Source organism: Protopterus annectens, chromosome 1.part1, assembly GCF_019279795.1.
Source record: "Protopterus annectens isolate FY-2018-M chromosome 1.part1, PAN1.0, whole genome shotgun sequence".
Lineage (NCBI taxonomy): Eukaryota > Metazoa > Chordata > Ceratodontiformes > Protopteridae > Protopterus > Protopterus annectens.
The window spans coordinates 77,600,385-77,622,696 of record NC_056726.1 but is presented as its reverse complement, the minus strand read 5'-3'; the positions used below and the strand labels follow the sequence as shown (position 1 = coordinate 77,622,696).

At 38.7% G+C, this 22,312-nt stretch overlaps 1 protein-coding gene across 1 annotated transcript in view; it reads right to left on the bottom strand.

Moving 5' to 3' along the window:
* SNTG2 (syntrophin gamma 2) overlaps positions 1-22,312 on the bottom strand; it is a 4,306,282-nt gene that overhangs the window by 2,044,775 nt on the left and 2,239,195 nt on the right. Inside the window, exon 9 of the mRNA XM_044086780.1 lies at positions 5,596-5,634. Within this exon, the coding sequence (XP_043942715.1) occupies positions 5,596-5,634 (39 nt within the window). The remainder of the gene's footprint in view (positions 1-5,595; positions 5,635-22,312) is intronic.

Genomic DNA, 22,312 nt, shown 5'->3' with positions numbered 1-22,312 from the left:
CTTACAAATGAGAACGGCTCTAGAAGACACAGTGATAAAGCTCATGTCAATAGTATGCAGCACATGGTTAAAAGAAACAGGCCCAAGCACATGGCAGCAACTGTAGCCCCTACAACACTCAATGGTTTCTAGCAAGTTCCAGAGTTCGTACAGTCTCAGTGAAGCATAAGAGTGAGTCAGTTTAGGTTTTTATCAGCAATGCTACAAATGCAATAAATGGAATAATTTCAAAAGGTGTTGTCAATCAAAAGTCCTACATTCTTTCATTAAAAGGGAATATTTTAAGAAATGAGTCGATCAATTAGAAAGCTGGAACCCTACTCTGTATGTGGATCGTGTGCCGGTGCTTCATGAAACAGTTAATTTAGTAGATTTAAGGGCAAAGAGTGAAGTAATCTGTATTGTTCGGATAAATGGCAAACCCATAGACCTCAAAGTTAATACAGGTTCCAACTGCAATGTTATGTCAGTAGAAACATTTGCTAGGGTGTGTCATGGTGAAAGGCTTGATTTGGCAAGGTGTGCAAAGTTTGTTGCTTATGGAGGTGAAGAAATTCAAACCAATCTTGCAGTGCTTTCAAGTTACTCTGCTGGAAGTAGCTCCAACTTATTATTTTATGTGGTCAAGAGGCACGTCCAGTCATTATTAGGGCTCAGAGATAGCTTAAAAATGGGACTGCTTTCATTTATTAAGGAAGTCCACTGAGTTAGTTTAAAAGACCATTAATCTAATGTCACCTGGTACAATTTTTCCACCTATGCTGATCTTTTCGAAGACAAAATAGGCAAACTTCCAGTTGTGTACTCCATGAAGTTAGTCCCAAGCTCAGTCCAGTTAAAAGGCCAGCACGAAAAGTTCCAATAGGACAGAGTCAAAGCCGAAATAGATAAAATGGTGTGACAAGGTATGAGCTGTCCATTTGCAACTCCAACTGAGTGAGTATCTTCCATGGTAGTAGCTCAAAAGGAGAGCCCAGATTATATCAGAATATGTATTGATCCACGAGATTTAAACAAAGCATTGAAAAGACCCTATCATCTAATGTGCACAATCAAAGAAGTCATAGCCTTGATGCCAAATGCATTTGTTTTTCTGTCTTAGATGCAAAGAGTTCATTTTGGCAGATTCAGCTTGCCAAGAAATCATCATTGCTCACTACTTTCAGTACTCCATTTGGCAGGTACAAATTTTTAAGTATGCCGTTTGGGAGAAACTCCACTAGTGAAGTCTTTCAGCATGCAATGGAGCAAATTATTTCTGGGTATCCTTGTGCTATTATAGTTGACGACATACTACCAGGAGGTCATGGTGAAGGTGAACATGACAGAAACCTCAGAAAAGACCCAGAAAGGGCATGTCAAGTAAATCTTAAGCTCAATTCACTGAAATGCAAATTCAGGCTACAAGAAGTTACTTATGTTGGTCATTTATTTACCAGCACAGGCCTACACCTAGACCCTTCAAAGCAAACAGCTATTCTGAATATGCCATCTCCAATGTTTGCAATGTTTTCTTGGCATGGTTAACTACCTAGGCAAATTCATTCCAGACGAGCCAGAGAGCTGACATGTAAAGATGTATCTTGGTCTTGGTTAGAGCAACACCAAAGAGCATTTGATGTCCTGTACTGAGAATTTCTAGTCCACCAACTCTCAGATACTATGATGTTCACAAACCAGTTACTGTTTTATGTGATGTTTCAAAATTTGGTCTTGGTGCAGTCATTCTACAAGAGGATTAACCTGTTGCCTATGCATTGAGAACTCTTACCCAAACTGAGATTCAGTATGCCCAGATTGAGAAAGAGCTTTTGGCAATTGTGTTTGCATGTTCGCAGTTCCATGTCTATTCAGATCAAAACAGACCACCAATCTCTAGTCACTATATTGAGAAAGCCTATGCATACAGCTCCTGCCTGACTGCAATGTATGATTGCAAAAGTATAACTTCAATCTTGTCTACAAGAAAAGCAAACATCTTTATCTTGCTGATACATTATACAGATCACCCAGAAACACCACAGAACAGCATGAGAATGAGAACCTTGATTTTGAATCAATAAAGTGAGAAATTTTTCTTCCACACATTTTGTTGATTTGAGAGATCACTCAGCCACAGATCCAGTTTTACAAAGGCTCAACCACTTTATCAATTAAGGATGGCCATCAAAGCAAACTAGTTTACCTCAGCAAATGCAACTGTATTTTCCATACAGAGATGAGATTTCATCTGACAAAGGTATTATTAAGAAAGGACTGAAAGTAATTGTTCCAAAGTCCTTGCAGCAAGAGTGCATTACTGTCTTGCATCATCATCACCCAGGAACTGACTCTACCAAAAGAAGGGCAAGAGGACTGATATTTTGGCCTTCCATGTCACAAGGCATTGTTAGAGCACTTTCATCTTGTTCTGTATGTAATAGTACAAAGCCACATCAACAGAAGGAAGCACTTCAGCTAAACCAGATTCCTGAACTACCTTGGTCGACAGTAGCCACTGACCTTTTTGAGTGGAATGGTGAAAATTATTTGGTGTTAGTAGACTCTTATTCCAACCTAGCATCCAGTACTGTCATTACTAAGATGAAGCGTGATTTTGCCGTACATGGTAGTCCACACAAAGTTATTTCTGACAATGGCATGCAGTTTACAAGCCAAAAGTTCAGGATACTTGCTGAAGAATGAGATTTTACTCATGTCACAAGTAGCCCAGAGTAGCTACAGTCAAATGGTTTGGCAGAACGTACAGCTCAAAGTGCAAAACAGTTACTTGAGAAGTCAGAATGAGATAATAGTGATGTTTTCCGGAATCTCTTGTATTTCAGAAATTTTCTTGTGATAAACATCTTGGTTCTCCTGCTCAGAGACTTCTGTTGAGACAAACCAGAACCACATTACCAAGCAGTAGTCAGGTGTTGGTTGCATGTGTCAAGAACATCAGGTTAGTGAAAGCCAGTCTGTTAAAGAAATGCCTAACCCAGAAGTCCTACTATGATAAAACCAGCAAACTGCTCAAGCCATTACGAGAAGAAGTGGTAAGGCTGCAAATGTTCAAAGGTTATGATTGGATGGTGTTGTGAAGAATATTTGCCCAGAACTGAGATCATACATACATTGTGGAATCACAAGGAACCATCTTTAGGCAGAATCAGAAACATTTGAGACTGGTGTCTGAGCCTATACCACAGCACATAGCCTGTGAGAAAGCCTCTTTATTTCAGAGTAAGTTGACCAGTGTTCCATTTTCTGAGGAAGTTCCAGTGGACATTCCTGTTCCTGTAATGAATCCAGAAACTACTGATATGAGCTGTGCACCAAAGACTGCCCTGTTGGTAAATTTGGTCTAGACTGTAATGTTAAGAGATATGGTCACATTTCTAAACCCTGTAACAGATATGAAGCAACTTGGACATGAACATTGTGTTTTGCTTCTTACGTATATAGAAATGCATATCTTTTTAAGAGTGAGGATGTAGATCAATGTGTGTATGTACCTTAAGAAGCTATCCAAGGGCATGCACAAGTGTAAAAATACTGAGCACGTGCATGCTAGACTGCCATTTTATAGTAAGCCGTTGAGACATAAGCATGTATGTATGCAAGATCTGTCTGTTAGTCGGTTAGTTTCTATTTTATGAAGCTGCTATCCATCCTGATGTGTTTCTATGTAGACCCATATATATATATATATATATATATATATATATATATATATATATATATAAATATATATATATTTATATATATATATATATATATATATATTTATATATATATATATATATATATATATATATATATATATATATATATACATACACACACACACACACACACACACACACACAGAAAACTAATTTCACTAAATTTCAAAACACTCACACCAAATCGCTGAAAGCTCAAATCACTGAAAACTCATTTCACTGAATGTAAGTACTGTTGGGAAAATAAAACGTATATGTCATTTTCCCCACAATAGTGCAATTGTGGAGTTAGTATATATAGTTAGGGGGTGTGGGGGCATAGCCCCCCACCTACTTTTGGTTTTATATTGTTAGCTTTCAGTGTAATGAGATTCATAAATATAAAAGGTAAGTAGGTCTGGGGCTATGCCCACCACACCCACAAATGTGGTGGCTGTTCCCCCATATCCCCAACTATATATACTAACTCCAGGAGTGCACTACAGTGGGTTAAAATGAATATACGTTTTATTTGCCCAACAGTACTTACATTCAGTGAAATGTGATTCAGTGAAATGAGTTTTCAGTGAATCAAAGTAAACCTGTATGTGTGTGTGTGTGTGTGTGTGTGTGTGTGTGTGTGTGTGTGTGTGTGTGTGTGTGAGTGTATATATATATATATATATATATATATATATATATATATATATATATATATATAGAGAGAGAGAGAGAGAGAGAGATGTATATATACAGACATATTTTTAGTAAGGTATCACAGACATTAGACTTTTTTCACCATCCTAAACTTAATGCTGAGGGAATACAGTTCATGGGAACTGCTGCACCAGGCAGTACAGAGTCTAGCTGTGGCAATGATTCTGTGAGAGAGAGAGACACACACACACACACACACACACACACACATATACACACGCATATGCATACATGCAGTGCACAAACACAAAACACACACACAAAGGTATACACAGATATACATACTCATGAATATAAGCAGTGAAACAGAAGTATGGGTGATGCAGTGATGCAGTGGTTAGCAATGTCACCTCACAACAAAAGGTCTTCTGGTTTGATTCTCAGCTGGGGTGCCTTCTGTGTGAAGTCTGCATGTCTTCCCTGCATTTGCATGGGTTTCTTCCAGGTGCTTTGGTTTCCTCCCGCATTCCAAAGACATGTGCCTGGAGAGTTTCTCCCTGGGCCTCCACTGAAAATGGGCTCTGTCCCAGTTGGACTTTCCCAGTAAACAAATGTTAAATAAAAAAAAAATAATTCATCAAAAAGTCAAAGCAGTTGAATAATGTTAATTAGCGGAAACAAGTAAGACAATATTGTGCAGTAATTTTAAATACATAATAAAGTATTAGTTACAGTTTACCTTGCTGTATGATAGCATATATCAAAACTATCATATGATTCGTACACTGTTATTTTCCTTTCCAACATGAAAGCTGTTTATAACTGGCTGCATTTTCTGGAAGCTTGTATTATTTATTTTTAGTTCTCACTGGTCTAAATTGTTTTATAACAAAAATGTTTATCTCATTTTAAGGAAAGGATTATTACAATGCAACAATTCTGACTTTTGAAAATAGGTCAACAATATTCATTTAGTTCCCTCAAGAAAGATTTCATCAGGTTGTTTCGATTCAAAAAAGTGCCAAAACTTCCAGTCATTGCCTAATGGACATTTTTAATCTCAGCAGCCCTGAAATACATATCAGTTCATCAGACACATTCTCGGGAACTAGAAGGCTTTTAGATCCATACAAATCTATAAAGTCTGTTTGCCAGAACTAAAGCTATGCTGCTTGAGCAATCAGTAGTTTAAAAATCAATTTTGTTTGTCAAACACTCTATTGAAATTCTCAATGAATAGCAAACAAAATCCTACCTGGTCATTTGAAGAGCAGCATTTATTTACCATTTTCATCTGTTGGAAAAAAAAATTAAGACTAATGACAAATCACTCCCATAGTGACAGATAAGGCATTTCTAAGAATACTGATGTAGCTTCTATTATTTATAAAGAATATGATGTTTAAATCAATAACATCTTAAAGGAATACAACCTTATAGACTAAAAGTAAACTTTCAGCTTGATATACTGTTGTCTTAATACACTAAGATGCGTTATGTTCATTATCATTGTTTATCATATTTTAAAAATATTGATACATAAATATAAGACAGAAACCAAAGAATATCAGAACTTAAAATATAATCTAAAATTATCTGAGCTTGCTATCCACACTTAATAAAGTCCCATCACTGCAAACACATTTTGGTTCTTTATGATCTCTATAAATGCGAGGGATAACAAAAGACATGTCTGCGTAGAAATTCACTGTGAATAAAGCTACAACATGTAGGTCTGCTACTTTATTCAGCTGGTTCATAAAATAGATAGCATTCAGTAATGAAAATGAAATAGACAGCTACAAATGGATAAACTATCTAATCAGGACTTTACATGTAGACAAGCACGTGTTAAATATAAACATCAAAACGGGATACGTAAAAGCTCTGTGGAACAAACTCCAAAAAAGAACCAAACACTTGAACGTATACTAGTTTAATTAAGCACTTTTCGTCACCTTTCATAAGGCAACTTCTTCAGATTACACTCTACAAAGAAAGACAAGCATTAAATAGTAAAGTACCGGTCATGTGATCATACCTAACCAGTGCATTGATATTACGAAAAAATAGTACTTATGTTAAAAACTTTTATAAGACATATTTAAATAACCTTTTGTTAACATCAAATATTGACATCTCTGTTTCCAAAGATTCAAACACACAACCAACATTATTGGAACGACTCCACCACCTAAAAGCCATAAGTAAATATAAAAATGTAAAAAACAAAAATATATACATTTATGACATCTATAAAGTCATACACCAATAAAACAAATAATTCTACATTACTGAGTTGTTCAATTTCTTTCTAAACTTTTAAGTTTTAAAAGACATGTTATATTACAGTGGTCATTTAGTCCTGGTTCGACTAAGGTGTTTGATCTAATTTGCCATGTCAGTTCCAGTTCTTCAAGAAGTTAAGTTAAAAGGGCCACCCCGAATATTAGGTTGTACTTGGTCTATTGCCTTGAAAATGAATTTATAACCCAAGTATGACATACCTGTGTTTATTGCATAAATGTGTTCATAAATTCTATCCCTTAGTCTACGCTCCATTTTTCCAATGTGAAACGCTTTACAAGAGGAACACGAAGCAATGTAGACAACCATTTTTGAGTTACAGTTTAAATTACACTTTATTGGATATTTCATTTCATCGGTGGTAAATAAGCTACCTGTAGAAATGAATTTACACATACTGCAACAGCCACAGGTAGAGATGCCAATAAGTTTATGAACCCTCCTGTTGCTTGTAGATTCTAGTATAGATTTTAAATTTGTTCTTCTCCTAAAGATGATTTTAGGTACATCATTAAATTTTTCGGCTAGTGTTTTATCATATTTAATGAGCTCCCAGTTCTTGTATAGTATAGTTCTAATAAGCATACTATCTAAACTAAATGAAGTAATGAAACTGTGTTCGAATCCATTATCTAGTTTTGCATTAGATGTTCTGTTAATCTCTTGGTTAACTATAGGACTGTTGAAGTCCTTAGATCTGGGTTCGAATGTGTCTAACATTTCACCTTTATTTAAAATAGGTATAATATACCTATTAGCCCTTTTCAAGTGCACTTCATTAGTTATCGTTTCGATCAAAGACACTGGGTACCCCCTTTGTTGGAACATCCTCGGAAGTAAATTACATTCGTCTATAAAGTCATGGTCACAGAACACCATCCTGGCTGTCCTGATCATTTGACCTTTAACAATAGACCACTTCTGTGATAGTGGGTGTGAACTTGAAAAATGTAAAAATGTATTGCAGTACGTGTCTTTTCTGTAGATCTTTGAAATATACCTGTTGTTGGCTACATCTTTAGCCAGCCAAACATCAAGGTATTCAATACTGGACACTTGAAAATTAAATGTAAATTTGAGGAAATTGGTAGTACTGTTAAAGTACTCAAGCAAGGCATTTGCTAGGTTTAAATTACCTCTAAAAACAATGAAGATGTCATCTAAAAAACATGTGTAAAACTTAATACCAGACATATAAGTAGCATTGTTGAAAACATAATTTTTCTTCCAATATGCCATCACAATGTTGGCAAAACTTGCACCACAGGGAGAGCCCATGGCTACCCCCTGTTTTTGCAAGTAAAGGTCATTTTGGAAAGAAAAGTAGTTGTTAGTCAAAATAATGTCCAACAATACTTGTTCTAGGTATTAGGTTTGTACTTGTTTAAATATAAACATCACACATCTCTGAAGAAGCTATTTTATTTTTCAGAAGTATATCAACACATTTTCAGTTAACAGAACAGTTGTTTGAAAAGCTCATTTAATAAAAGAAGGCATAACAGTAGTTGAAGATGAAATCTTCATCTGTCAAAATCTAGTTACAAGCATGTAATATTGTCTTGTGTCTGGTACTGATGAGACGTTACAGACATTTAATATTGTCTTGTGTCTGGTACTGATAAGAGATATTACAGGTGTGAGATATTTTGTATCTGAGTACTGATAAGAGACATTACAGATATGTAATATTATCTTGTGTCTGGTAGTGATAAGAGGCATTACAGATGTGTAATATTGTCTTGTGTCTGGGCACTGATGAGAGACATTACAGATGTGTAACATTGTCTTGTGTCTGGTACTAAGAGATGTTACAGATGTGTAACATTGTCTTGTGTCTAGGTACTGATAAGAGACTTTACAGACATGTAATGTTGTCTTGTGTCTGGGTACTGATAAGAGATGTTACAGATGTGTAACATTGTCTTGTGTTTGGGTACTGATAAGAGACTTAACAGATGTGTGATAATGTCCTGTGTCTGGGTACTGATAAGAGATGTTACAGATGTGAGATAATGTATTGCATCTGGGTACTGACAAGAGACATTACAAATGTGTAATATTGTCTTGTGTCTGGGTACTGATAGGAGACATTACATTCATGTAATATTGTCTTGTGTCTGGGTACTGATAAGAGACTTTCACATGTGTGATATTGTCTTGTGTCTGGGTACTGATAAGAGACATTACATTCGGGTGATATTGTCTTGTGTCTGGTACTGATAAGAGACATTACAAACGTGTAATATTGTCTTGTGTCTGGGTACTGATAAGAGACTTACATATGTGTGATATTGTCTTGTGTCTGGGTACTGATAGGAGAAGTTACATTCAGGTGATATTGTCTTGTGTCTGGTACTGATAAGAGACTTTACAGACATGTAACATTGTGTTGTGTCTAGGTACTGAGAAGAGACATTACAGACGTGTAGTATTGTCTTGTGTCTGGGTACTGATAACAGATATCTTGAGAGATCATAGACTTGACACTCTACTTTTCACTTTACTTGCACCTCTAACAAAACAAACTCTGGCATTTGTTAAAAAGCACACTTAGTTGCATACTGTCCAATGGCTGTGCTGTTGTGGAGTTAGTATACATAAATAAGTAGGTCCATATGGGGTGTAGTCCTCCTGATAAAATACTGTGCATAATGTTTAGCTATTACAATGAATTTTAATTGCAATGCATATATTTTGTTGCCATGGCATTTCACTGAAATTTGTATGAAGCAAACTGTGCTTTAGGCATACTGTTTAAAGTAAGTACAATTTAATGCAATCACGCATGCCTCCCCCCCACACACATATACATGCACATGCACACACAAGAACACCCATACACACACAAGAATACACCCAAAACACTCTCACACACACATGCATGCAAACATGCACATGCACACATGCTCACACACAGACACACACACACACACACACACACACACACACACACACACACACACACACACACTTACATATAAGCGTACACATACACACACATGCACACACACACATACACACACGTAAGCATACAAATGCACACATACACATAGAAACACACACACTTGCATTGCACACATGCATGCATGCATACATGCACACACACAAGCGCGCACATGTGCACCCACACACACATACACACACACACACACACACACACACACACACACACCCTCACTCACTTTCAGATGTCATGTACACCTATGGGTATCTTGGAGGATGACGAGTTTACCTGTGAATGAGGAAGTAAATCATCTTGGAAAAGCCCACACTAACAGAAGAAAGATGTATTGACTTCACACAAAAATTGAAAAGTGAACTGCTGAATCATGTGCTTTGGGATACCAGCATTAACTGTTGTACCATTGTGCTGTTCACAGCATGAGAACAATACATTAGAGGAAGGTTGGGAGGCACATTTCACATCACTGAAGTGTAATGTGAAAATTATTTATATCTAATTGTTTTATTTTTATCAGTGATGGCGTTAAGGTAAACATCCTGTTGAATTGGTGTGTTGGAGTATTTAATCATCAAAACTTTATACATCATTCTGTTCACCTGTTAATTGTTCTGGAGAATTGCCTGTCATTAGAATCATAGTAGTATAAGACAGAAAGAATAGGCCATGGTTTGACTTTCTTTAAAAATAGGCATTTAAGTCTTAAAGAATGAATAACAGTGCCTGAAATGTGTAAAAAATGTAGGTAATAAAACAGTCCTCAATATTGCTCATGTCATGGATATGTATTTACATGCATGCCACGGGATGGGTGGGGGGCCTTGAATCATTTCAATAGCTTACATCAGATTAATATGGAAAAATAACATTCGCACTTCTGTCTATGAGTGCTGAGAACATTAATCCATGATAAGCAACTCCTCATGTCTTTTCACAGATTCTTTGTTGTTCAAATAAATACCCTTCATAAAATGGCTACACTTCATTTATTAGATCAAATGGAAAGGTGAGCATATCATAATAAGGTCCTTTCTTTTTATACAATTAATTGTTCTGTTTACTTTGATATATTTTATTTATATGCACAACTAGCTTAAATTCCTGCTGACTCTGTACCGCTCCATGCCAACTCTTTATTTTTACAACTCAGATCTGCCATCTTTTCAAGTACGGCAGCACACTTCTCACGGTGCTGGGATAGCACATGCAGTGTCTCAAAAGAGATATAGTCCTTGATGTTTGTCAGCTTTTCTCCAACAAAAAAAATTCCTCTAAGTGTTGCAACTTAACAATTAATTATTGAGTTTCACTGCAAGATCAATTGCCAGGGCATTATTGCCACGGAATCTTTGCTGTTTTGAGTATCCACTAAAGCAGGTATTTTCCAGTCTGTTTCTTCACTTTGCTCCTGCTAATCATCAACTCCTTTCTTACTGATTCGGACCTCATTCATTCCCATATTGCAGGGACCCTATCTACATAAGTGCTAGAGGTGAACAGAAGAGGTTATAACCTAAGCTGCCCTGGATGGGTGTCTGCCCTTGCCAGCACCTCTAAATCCGTGCATGTAGAGGTAAGGAATGCTCTCTTCCTGAAGGTCTGCAGGTCTAGTTTCATATCACAAGCAAGCTTTATCATAGTTTTTTAAGGAGACCATAATCATCTCCAGGAAAGAGAATTACATGAGCCTCATTCTCACTGACAACATCATTCCCAGTGCAGTTAGGAGTTAGCTTCTATTAGCCTTAACCCATCCTCTGGATAGCTTATGTGGACACTTGCATTTTCACAAACCATCTATCTCCTTACTTTATATGTGCGTTCTCATAACCACACACACTCAGTGAGGGCTACCATGACTGGCTTGATAGCACCAAGCCCATATCCCAGTGTCAGTGTTTTTCAGTGCTGCAGACCAGAACCATAATACTTCTCCCCCAGGATGAGTAAGATAACACTGTAATGACCGTGCCGTGACCAGCAATAAAGGAGCCTCAATCCTCACCACTAACACCAGGAAGGTCATCTCATAGAAGAGGAAAGGATAACTAATACACACAGTAAAGTACAATTTCCCTTAAGTGCACGTAGAGATCACAGTCAGTCTGGGGCAGGCTGCTCCTTTGCTCACCAGGTCCCCAATAAGACTCTCCACTGGCATAGCTATAGGGTCCAGTTCTCAGCCTAACTGGGCAAGCTATAGCCTCCAGTACCCTCTCTGTCCAATCAGTGCTTCATGTCCCTGCCAAGTAGCTGATACAACACACACACACACACTTTGAGAGAAGTATTTATACAACTTCACAGACACTCCTGGGAAAGGCTGACACAGATTCTCCAGCTGTGCCCCTTTGCCCAGACTATATGGTAGTAATTACTGTCACCACCCAGTAATATCAGCTACTACAGGCCCTTAAAAGGGTGTCCAATTATTATTGTGCAATATTAATATCCAATGGTAATGTGACTATTCAGTCTTAGGCTTATTGGAAGGGCTTAGACAGTTGTTGTATCTTTTGGCTTTTCCCGGTTAGGGGTCGCCACAGCAGAACTCCGGTCTGCTAATGATTGGCAGTAGATTTTTACATACTGAGTTGCCAGCCCTAATGTACAACCTTCAATGAAGGTACGCCCATTCATGCATGTCTCCACACAGAAGACGATTTAGCTGAGAATCGAACAGGACAACGTCTCTAAACTCTATAAATATATAATATACTCTAAAGCTTATCTCTACACAAACCAGCCACAGATAGAAGGTTTTAAAAATATTTAATAATAAATAATTAAAACACAAGACAAAACTACTACACCACAGAGATATCTAAGAGTTCACAGATCACACAGAAACTTAAAATAATACAGTAGGACAGGTCTGATTACACAGAAGAATACTTAATCTAACTTTCTAATCTTTAGCTAATCTTAGAGAAAACACAATGCTACAATCCTACTTACATACACGAAGAGCATAAGCAGTGCTGGGTTAGATGTCCAAAGTCAAAATGCTTTTGATCTCTCTCTGAGACACAGTTTATAAAACATCACTAGCAAACATGTCTCTGGGTCCTCCCCAGATTACATCATTTTGACACTTAGGTTTTCCCAATATTCATATTGCATCATCTTGACACCTGCTCTGAGTTCCCAGGCTAATAGAAACTGCATTATTTAGCAAGCTAACACCTGCACAGGAGAATACAACACTAAAAGGCATTTCACATATACACTCTAGCAATTAGACCTTAGTTAACCCAATAGACAGAATGTCTTCCGCCAGCCTGACCGGAACCAACTTTATAGATCAAAGAATGTCATAAAATCATTTCAATTTCAAAAGACAAATTTGGAAGGCTTGACTTAGTTTTTCTTTACAGCAAGGGGGCAATGGCGTAACAGTCTTGAAGTTCACATTTTACAGTGTTATTTTTTCATTTAAAAAAAAACAAGCCTGTATTTTACATTTATTTATACAGTTGATGGAATTGTATATCAAATTCTATTTCACTAGGCTGGCAGCCTTCTCCTATCTCTCCCCAGTCGTCACATGTCTTCCCCCTGAGGAACTCAAGCAAGTTTTTCAAGTGCCCCTTGAGAAACATTGCTTGAGAGTGCGAGGTCTATCTAGGTGTACATCACCCCATTCCCTGTCTTGAGAGCCCATCTGCATTCGCATTGCTACTCCCACTGCGGTGCTGCACTGACATATCATATGCTTGCAACCCCAGGCTCCATCTTAGAAACTTGGCATTTTCTTGACTGGCTCTGTTTAACCATGTTAGAGGGTTGTGATCTGTCATCACAGTGAATTTTCTTCCATACAGATAATGCTGATGTTTTTGCAGTGCCCACACTATGGCTAGACATTCCTTTTCCACCGCTGCATAGCATTCCGCCCTGGATTGGAGCCTACAACTGAGATAAACCACTGGGTGCTCTTCTCCCTCTGATGAAATCTGGCTAAGTCCAGCCCCCACCCCATAGTTTGAAGCATCCACCTGCACAACAAATTATTTTCTGTAGTCTGGACTGGCTAACACAGGGGGTCCTCCCAAAGCTTCCTTAAGCTTCTGAAATGCCTGCTCACATGCTGGGGTCCACACTACCTTATCTGGCCTGTTCTTCCTTGTCAGGTCTGTGAGGGGAGCAGCTATGGTACTATAATTAGGAACAAACTTTCTGTAGTACCCTGCTGTCCCTAAGAATGCTCTCACCTGCTTTTTGGTAACAGGTGCAGGCCATGCCTCAATAGCTTCCACTTTGGCAGGTTCTGGCCTTATCTTACCACTCCCCACTCTATGTCCTAGGTAGGAGACCTCTGCTATACCCACCTGAAATTTGCTCAGCTTAATGGTCAACCCTGCCCTCTGTAGTCTGCCCAGCACCACCCTGACATGCTGAATGTGCTCTTGCCAGGAATGGCTGCAGATAGCAATATCATCCATGTAAGCAAGGGCAAACCCTCCTGCTCCTGCTAAGATATGATCTACCAGCTCCTGGAAAGTTGCTGTGGCATTCTTCATCCCAAAGAGCATCTTTGTGAACTCATACAAGCCAAAAGGAGTCACAAAGGCTGACTTCTCTCTAGCACTGGGAGTCAAGGGCACCTGCCAGTAACCCTTGGTAAGATCAATGGTTGTAAGATACTTAGCCCCACCCAGCTGCTCTAGGGCCTCATTTGTCCTAGGCATGAGGTAAGCATCTGATTATGTGTGCCAATTTAATTTCCTGTAATCCACACAGAACATGTTGCTGCCATCCATCTTTGGCACCAACACCACTGGTGAGGCCCATGGACTGTTGGACTCTTGAATCATCCCTAGTTGATCTCCTCAGTGAGGCTCGGGCTGACACCTCGGTGGAAGGGGTAGCGATGTCTCAGCAGCTATCACCTAACCAGGTTTGAGAAATCTGAGCAGTGTTGCAGGAGTTTGGGGGCATGTTCACCGGGAAACCAGGGAGCACCCACCTGGTGCAGCACCAAGTGGATACAGGACCCCAAAGGCCTATCAGGCAGGCTCCTTATAGGGTGCCTGACAGAGTCAAACATTCTCTGAGGGAAAAGGTACAGGAGATCAGTCACAAGATCTCTCTCAGACCCCTCCTGCAATCCACTGCAAATGCTCAGCACAAGGGCCTCCCTATCATGGTAAGGTTTCATCATGTTAACATGGTTCAATTTGTACCTCTGCCATCTGCCTATCACTTCAACCATGTAGTTAACATGACTTACCTTTCTTACCACCTTGTAGAGTCCCTCCCAAGCTGCCTGCAACTTGTTGTGTCTGACAGGAATGAGAACCATCACCTGCTGCCCTACAGCATACTCTCTAGCTCGAGGATTCCTGTCATACCACACCTTTTTCTCTTGTTGTGCTTCTGCCAGGTTCTCCTGGGCTAGGTTCATGAGTTCCCTGAGCCTTGTCCTGAAGTTCAGGACATATGCCACAACAGACTCCTTGTGAGACTCACACTCACCTTCCCACTCATCTCAAATTAACTCTAGAGGTCCCCTCACCCTATGCCCATACAGCAATTCAAAGGGTGAAAAACCTATGGATTCCTGGGGAACCTCTCTGTAAGCAAACAACAAATGCAGCAAATATTTGTCCCACTCCCTCTTAAACTGATCTGCCAATGCCCATAGCATGGACTTGATTGTAGAGTTTAATCTCTCAACAGGACCATTAGCCTGGGGATGGTAGGGGGTGATCTTCATGTGCTTCACCCCACAGGACTTCCACAGACAAGCCAGTGGGTCTGACATAAAATTGGCACCTCTGTCAGACAGTATTGCCTTTGGGAAACCTACCCTGCTGAAAACCTCTAGCAAAGCATTTGCCACCTTCTCGGCCTCACTGGAGGACAAAGCCACTGCCTCAGGGAATTGTGTAGCACAATCTACCACCACTAGGATATACTTTTTCCCTGTGGAACTTGGGGTACTCAGAGGACCCACAATAGCCATAGCTACCCCCTGAAATGGCTCCACCATCACAGGCAAAGGCATTAAAGGAGCTCTCAGCTTGTCTCCTGCCTTGCCTACTTTTTGGCACTGCTTACAGGTCCTGCAGTACTCTGTTACATCTCTGGAAATTTCAGGCCAATAGATGTTTTGCATAATATGCCTCTTTGTATGTTTTATGCCCATATGACCTGCAAAGGGAATATCATGGGCTATGACTAGAAGCGCCAGAAGGTAATCTCTAGGCACTAGCAACTGCTGTACTCTCTCACCTTCTAGCCCTCCCTCAGGGGTCCACTCTCTGTACAGTAACCCTTTGTTCCAGTATACAGATTCCCCCTTCCATTGAAAATCAGGTGTCTCCCTAGCTACCTGCCTCAGGCTTTGAAATGTAGGGTCTGAGAGCTGAGCCTGTCTTAAGTCTCTCCTTGTAATCCTTCCCAGCTCCCCTTCCACAGGAAGTCTGGCATCCTCTGACAGTGCTGCCTCACTGTCAGCCTGGGTACTACTACTCACCTCTACCTTTGCAGTTACCCTGTCCAAGCAAACATCAGTACCCACAAGCAGCTGTGACTCACATTCAGTCTCACTGCTACAGATCAGCTCCCTCCCTGAAGTACCCACCTCAGCAGTCCTGGCTGCAAGTATGCAGTCAGTCTGGGTCTACCCTAGGCTACCAGACCCACATGCTTGTCTTCTAGCCTTACTGCATGTAACTGCGTAAGTACATAGTACTGCCTCATCCAAATCCTTCCTTCTCAGGGCATCTGCAGGATGGTAGTTCCATAACCCTGTTGTCTCAAGACAACCTACTGTTGGCATTTTGTCTTTCCCACTTACTGGCTCCCTCACCTTTGGTTCCCCACCTTGCCTCTGTGGACATCTGTATGCCACATGGCCTCACTGGTTGCATTCAAAACATTTAACCCTAGTTCCTGGATGTGTACCTGGACTAGTGGCTTCCCCTGCTACTGGTGGATTCTATTAGGGCAGTCTGTGCTGCTCATCATGTGTTTCTTTAGTCCCATGAGCAGTGCTGGGGGTCCCTGTCCTGTGCAGGGCTGCCCTGCTTGCTAGGTATAGGTCTCCCTTCTTCCCCAACTTCTCTGAAGTAGCACACTGTTTATCAGCTAACCAGATCCTCATGTCCTCAGGCAAAGTGCTAAGGGCTTGTTCCCTTACAAAAGGTTTGCCAGCCCTTAAAAAGTGGTGACCTGACATCCACTCAGCCAGCTATAAAAATAAATGCTCAGTTCAACAACATATTCACATACATTTTCATCTGCCTTGCGTCTATGCTCACAAAACTTTTTCCTATACATTTCAGGTGTTAGCTTAAAACATTCTAACAAATGTCTTTTTACAGCAGTATAATCAAAACAGTCAGTGTCATGCATTTTTGCTAAAGAAGTTACAGCTTTACCATGGAGTAAGGGGATCAGGAACCATACCCAGAGCCTTTGGTCAACTTCATACTGTTTACATACCCACTCAAACATGTGAATGAAGCTATCAAATTTATCCCCCTCTTCAAACTGTGGAAGAAATTTACTGACCTTTTGTGCTTCTGGGGTCCAGTTACTCCATTCCTCATCACCTCCATGACTCTGGTAAAGAGTCAGCATTTCCCTCTCATGCATTCTCTGCCATTCCTGTTCTTCAGCTTCTAGGCTCCTCATTCTCTCGGCTGCTTCTTGTTCCATACGCCTGACCTCCAACTCGTATCTTTAGCTCCAGCTGGATTTTTAAGTCCAATGCAGATAGATTGAGCTGTCCATTCTCCGAGGATATTGTATCTCCACTGTCAGTCTGATTGTCCTCCATGCTGCTGTTTTCTGAAGCAGCTGTAACCAAGACTGCAATCAGGTCTGCTTTAGTCAGGTTTCCATGCACCAGTCCCCTAGCCTGGCACATTTCCGCCAGCTGGCTCCTTGTCAGCTTTCCATAATCTTCTGCTGACATACTGCCTGCTCACCCTGACTAACACTAAGCTAACAAAAGAAATAAAACAATTGTGATCTGAACTCTGAATATACACTGTGTGGCTGTTTTAGAGTACAACACACTACAATCCAATTAATATGTGAAGTAGATCCTACCACTACCTCCACTTGTGATGACCGTGCCCTGGCCCAGCAATCAAGGAGCCTCAATCCTCATCACTACACCAGGGAGGCCTTCTCATAGAGGAGGAAAGGATAACTAATGCACACAGTAAAGTACAATTTCCCTTAAGTGCACACAGAGATCACAGTCAGTCTGGGGCTGGCTGCTCCCTTGCACACCAGATCCCCAATAAAACTTCCCACTGGCACAGCTATAGGGTCCAGGTCTCAGCCTAACTGAACAAGCTAGAACCTCCAGTACCCCCTCTGTCCAACCAATGCTTCATGTCCCTGCCAAGTAGCTGACACAACACACACACACATTGAGATAAGTATGTATACAACTTCACAGACACTCCTGGGAAAGATTAACACAGATTCTTCAGCTGTGCCCCTTTGCCCAGACTATACAGTAGTAATTACTGCCACCACCCAGTTAATAATATCAGCTACTACAGGCCCTTAAAAGGGTGTCCAATTATTACTGTGCAATATTAATATCCAATGGTAATGTGACTATTCAGTCTAAGGCTTATTGGAAGGGCTTAGACAGTAAACTCTATAAATATATAATGTGCTCTAAAGCTTATCTCTACACAAACTAGCCACAGGTAGAAGGTTTTAAAAATATATAATAATAAATAGTTAAAACACAATACAAAACTACTACACCACAGAGATATCTAAGAGTTCACAGATCACACAGAAACTTAAAATAATACAGTAGGACAAGTCTGATTACACAGAAGAATACTTAATCTAACTTTCTAAACTTTAGCTAATCTTAGAGAAAACACAGTGCTGCAATCCTACTAACATACATGAAGAGCATAAGCAGTGCTGGGTTAGATGTCCAAAGTCAAAATGCTTTTGATCTCTCTCTTAGACACAGTTTATAAAAAATCACTACCAAACATGTCTCTGGATCCTCCCCCGATTACATCATTTTGACAGTTAGGTTTTCCCATTATTCATATTGCATCATCTTGACACCTGCTCTGAGTTCCCAAGCTAATAGAAACTGCATTATTTAGCAAGCTAACACCTGCACAGGGGAATACAACACTAAAAGGCATTTCACATATACACTCTAGCAATTAGACCTTAGTTAACACAATAGACAGAATGTCTTCAGCCAGCCTGACCGGAACCAACTTTAAAGATCAAAGAATGTCATAAAATCATTTCAATTTCAGAAGACAAATTTGGAAGGCTTGGCTTAGTTTTTCTTTACAGCAAGGGGGCAATGTTGTAACAATCTTGAAGTTCACATTTTACAGTGTTATTCTTTCATTTAAAAAACACAAGTCTGTATTTTACATTTATTTATACAGTTGATAGAATTATATATCAAATTCTATTTGACTAGGCTGGCAGCCTTCGCCCATCTCTCCCCAATCATCACAAACACCAGCAATACTCAGAATGCTAATTAAGTCCAAGTTGTGAGAGACAGTCAGGGCTATATCACTGCACACCGCAGAGCTGGCTGCTAAAACAAAATTCTTCTACTTCTTAGTATACTTTCCCTTTACAAAAAAATGCCTTGTCATTCTCAGATATGTTGGACAGCAGTGTACATATTTATTGACTCCTGAGTGGTCACCTGATGTTACAGAATATGTAACCACTGTTAACTATAACATTCAAGTATATACTGCTGCAAAGTCAAAGGTACAAAGCACAACGAAAAAGTTGAGGTAAAAAACACACACCTTTATCAAACACAAAGTTTTCAGGTACAAGACCCTTTCTCAATGATAGACACAGGTACATTAAAATCAGACATTAAATACACGCCCAATACATCACGTGACCCGCAGCTATGGTCATGTGACTAATGCATTAAAATAATTACATTACTTATAATTTTAAAACATAAACAAGTAAAATTAGATAAAATTCATACATACATATATTTGCTTACTTTTGTGTACTTATATTTACATGCACATATACAAATGCATTACCTATGTTATTTTAACTTAGTGTGTTGTATTTTTATTAGAACAGGTTTTAAGGAAACATCAAAATTTAATCCAGGGGATATATTAGCTGCTAGCCTGACTATCCACTCATATTCTTTATTATCTAAATGATTACATAAGTCCCCTCCCCTGATAGAGCTAACAACACATTCTATTACTCTAAACTTGAAACTGTGTAGAGCCACAATTTAAAATATGCTTAGATAGAGCATTAGTCTCCACTCCCCTCCTTATACTTGATTTATGCTCTATGATGCATTCCTTAAGTTTTCTAGTCGTCTTGCCGACATAGAAACAAGCGCATGCCTCACACGTTGCCAAATAGACAATGTTACTTGTCATACAAGTTGCATGACACGAAAGTAAATATCTTCTTAGTGACAGGATGAACAAAACTACTATCACATTCTGAAGAATCAGCTTTCTGTTTGTATATATCACTACAGCAACTACAATTATAACAACTAAAGGTGCCATTACCTAGTCCATTAAGGGAAGTAGCATTCACATATTCAAAATCTTTGTAAGCTAGAACATTCTTAATAGTCCTCATATTTCTGTATGTGAACAAAGAAATTTCACCTACAACTAATCTAATATCTTCCTGAGCTAATAGCACCTTCCAATATTTCCTTATTATAGTTCTGACTGCATATGAAAGAGAATTGTAAGACATAATAAATCTTACATTAACCTTTTTAATTAATTTTTAAATTGTTTAACCTATGAAACTTCCTTCTTAAAAACAGAAGTGTTAATAACAATGTTATTAACACTTCTGTTTTTAAGAAGGAAGTTTCATCAGGAAGATATTTGCATGCGTCTAGTATGCATGCACCCCATATTTTTAGGGGTATAGTAAGGGGGCAACTGGCAAGAGTTAGTAGGTTAAACACTGATAACGTTAAGTGTTTACAACAAATTGATGAGGCATGTGGAGACTTTATAAGAAGTGGCTATCCAGAAGGTATGCTGGTAGAAGCTAGAGAACATGTAGTATCTAATAGGTATTCCATGTATTCATCTGTATTTTTGAATACAAGTACAGATGTTGTTGCCCCAATGGACAAATTAAATAAAAAGGTTAATGTAAGATTTATTATGTCTTACAATTCTCTTTCATATGCAGTCAGAACTATAATAAGGAAATATTGGAAGGTGCTATTAGCTCAGGAAGATATTAGATTAGTTGTAGGTGAAATTCCTTTGTTCACATACAGAAATATGAGGACTATTAAGAATGTTCTAGCTTACAAAGATTTTGAATATGTGAATGTTACTTCCCTTAATGGACTAGGTAATGGCACCTTTAGTTGTTATAATTGTAGTTGCTGTAGTGATATATACAAACAGAAAGCTGATTCTTCAGAATGTCATAGTAGTTTTGTTCATCCTGTCACTAAGAAGATATTTACTTTTCGGTGTCATGCAACTTGTATGACAAGTAACATTGTCTATTTGGCAACGTGTGAGGCATGCGCTTGTTTCTATGTCGGCAAGATGACTAGAAAACTTGAGGAACGCATCATAGAGCATAAATCAAGTATAAGGAGGGGAGTGGAGACTAATGCTCTATCTAAGCATATTTTAAATTGTGGCTCTACACACAGTTTCAAGTTTAGAGTAATAGAATGTGTTGTTAGCTCTATCAGGGGAGGGGACTTATGTAATCATTTAGATAATAAAGAATACGAGTGGATAGTAAGGCTAGCAGCTAATATATCCCCTGGATTAAATTTTGATGTTTCCTTAAAACCTGTTCTAATAAAAATACAACACACTAAGTTAAAATAACATAGGTAATGCATTTGCATATATGTGTGCATGTAAATATAAGTACACAAAAGTAAGCAAATATATGTATGTATGAATTTTATCTAATTTTACTTGTTTATGTTTTAAAATTATAAGTAATGTAATTATTTTAATGCATTAGTCACATGACCATGGCTGCGGGTCACGTGATGTATTGGGCGTGTATTTAATGTCTGATTTTAATGTACCTGTGTCTATCATTGAAAGGGTCTTGTACCTGAAAGCTTTGTGTTTGATAAAGGTGTGTGTGTTTTACCTCAACTATAACATTCAGACAGTGTTTTGCTCTAAGGATCATTGACAGAAGCATGGTATCCAAAAATAACCTGCATTTTTATCCAGACATGAACTTTGCTTAAGTACAGTCACATTTTGCTCAAACAGCATCATTAGTTCTTTATCTTTTACTGCAATTAAGTTGCCTAACAATTCTAGCCATTTTGAGTTATATTTCATTGTTTGTTACTATTCAATGCTGTTTACATATTTGACTGTTTTTGTATTGCTTATACTATTTGTTTATACCATTTGTCTTTTTTTCAGTTAATACTGCCTTCCTGAAGTTGTTTGCACTTTCGCCATTTTGAGCTGTTCTGTTTTGTTTAACACTGTTTTCTCCATACAAATCACTTGAGTAAATCTGATTAGTCAGGTGTGGGCAGCTATCTTTGAATTAATTGTGAGTCATCTAGTTAGATTACTGTGCAAAAAGGAACCAAAATTAAGATTTAATGAAGGATTTTAGCCAATTTAATGAAGACTTCCTCAGATAAAAAAAAAACACACCAAGAAAACATGTATATTTAAAATGCTTAAGTTAATTAATC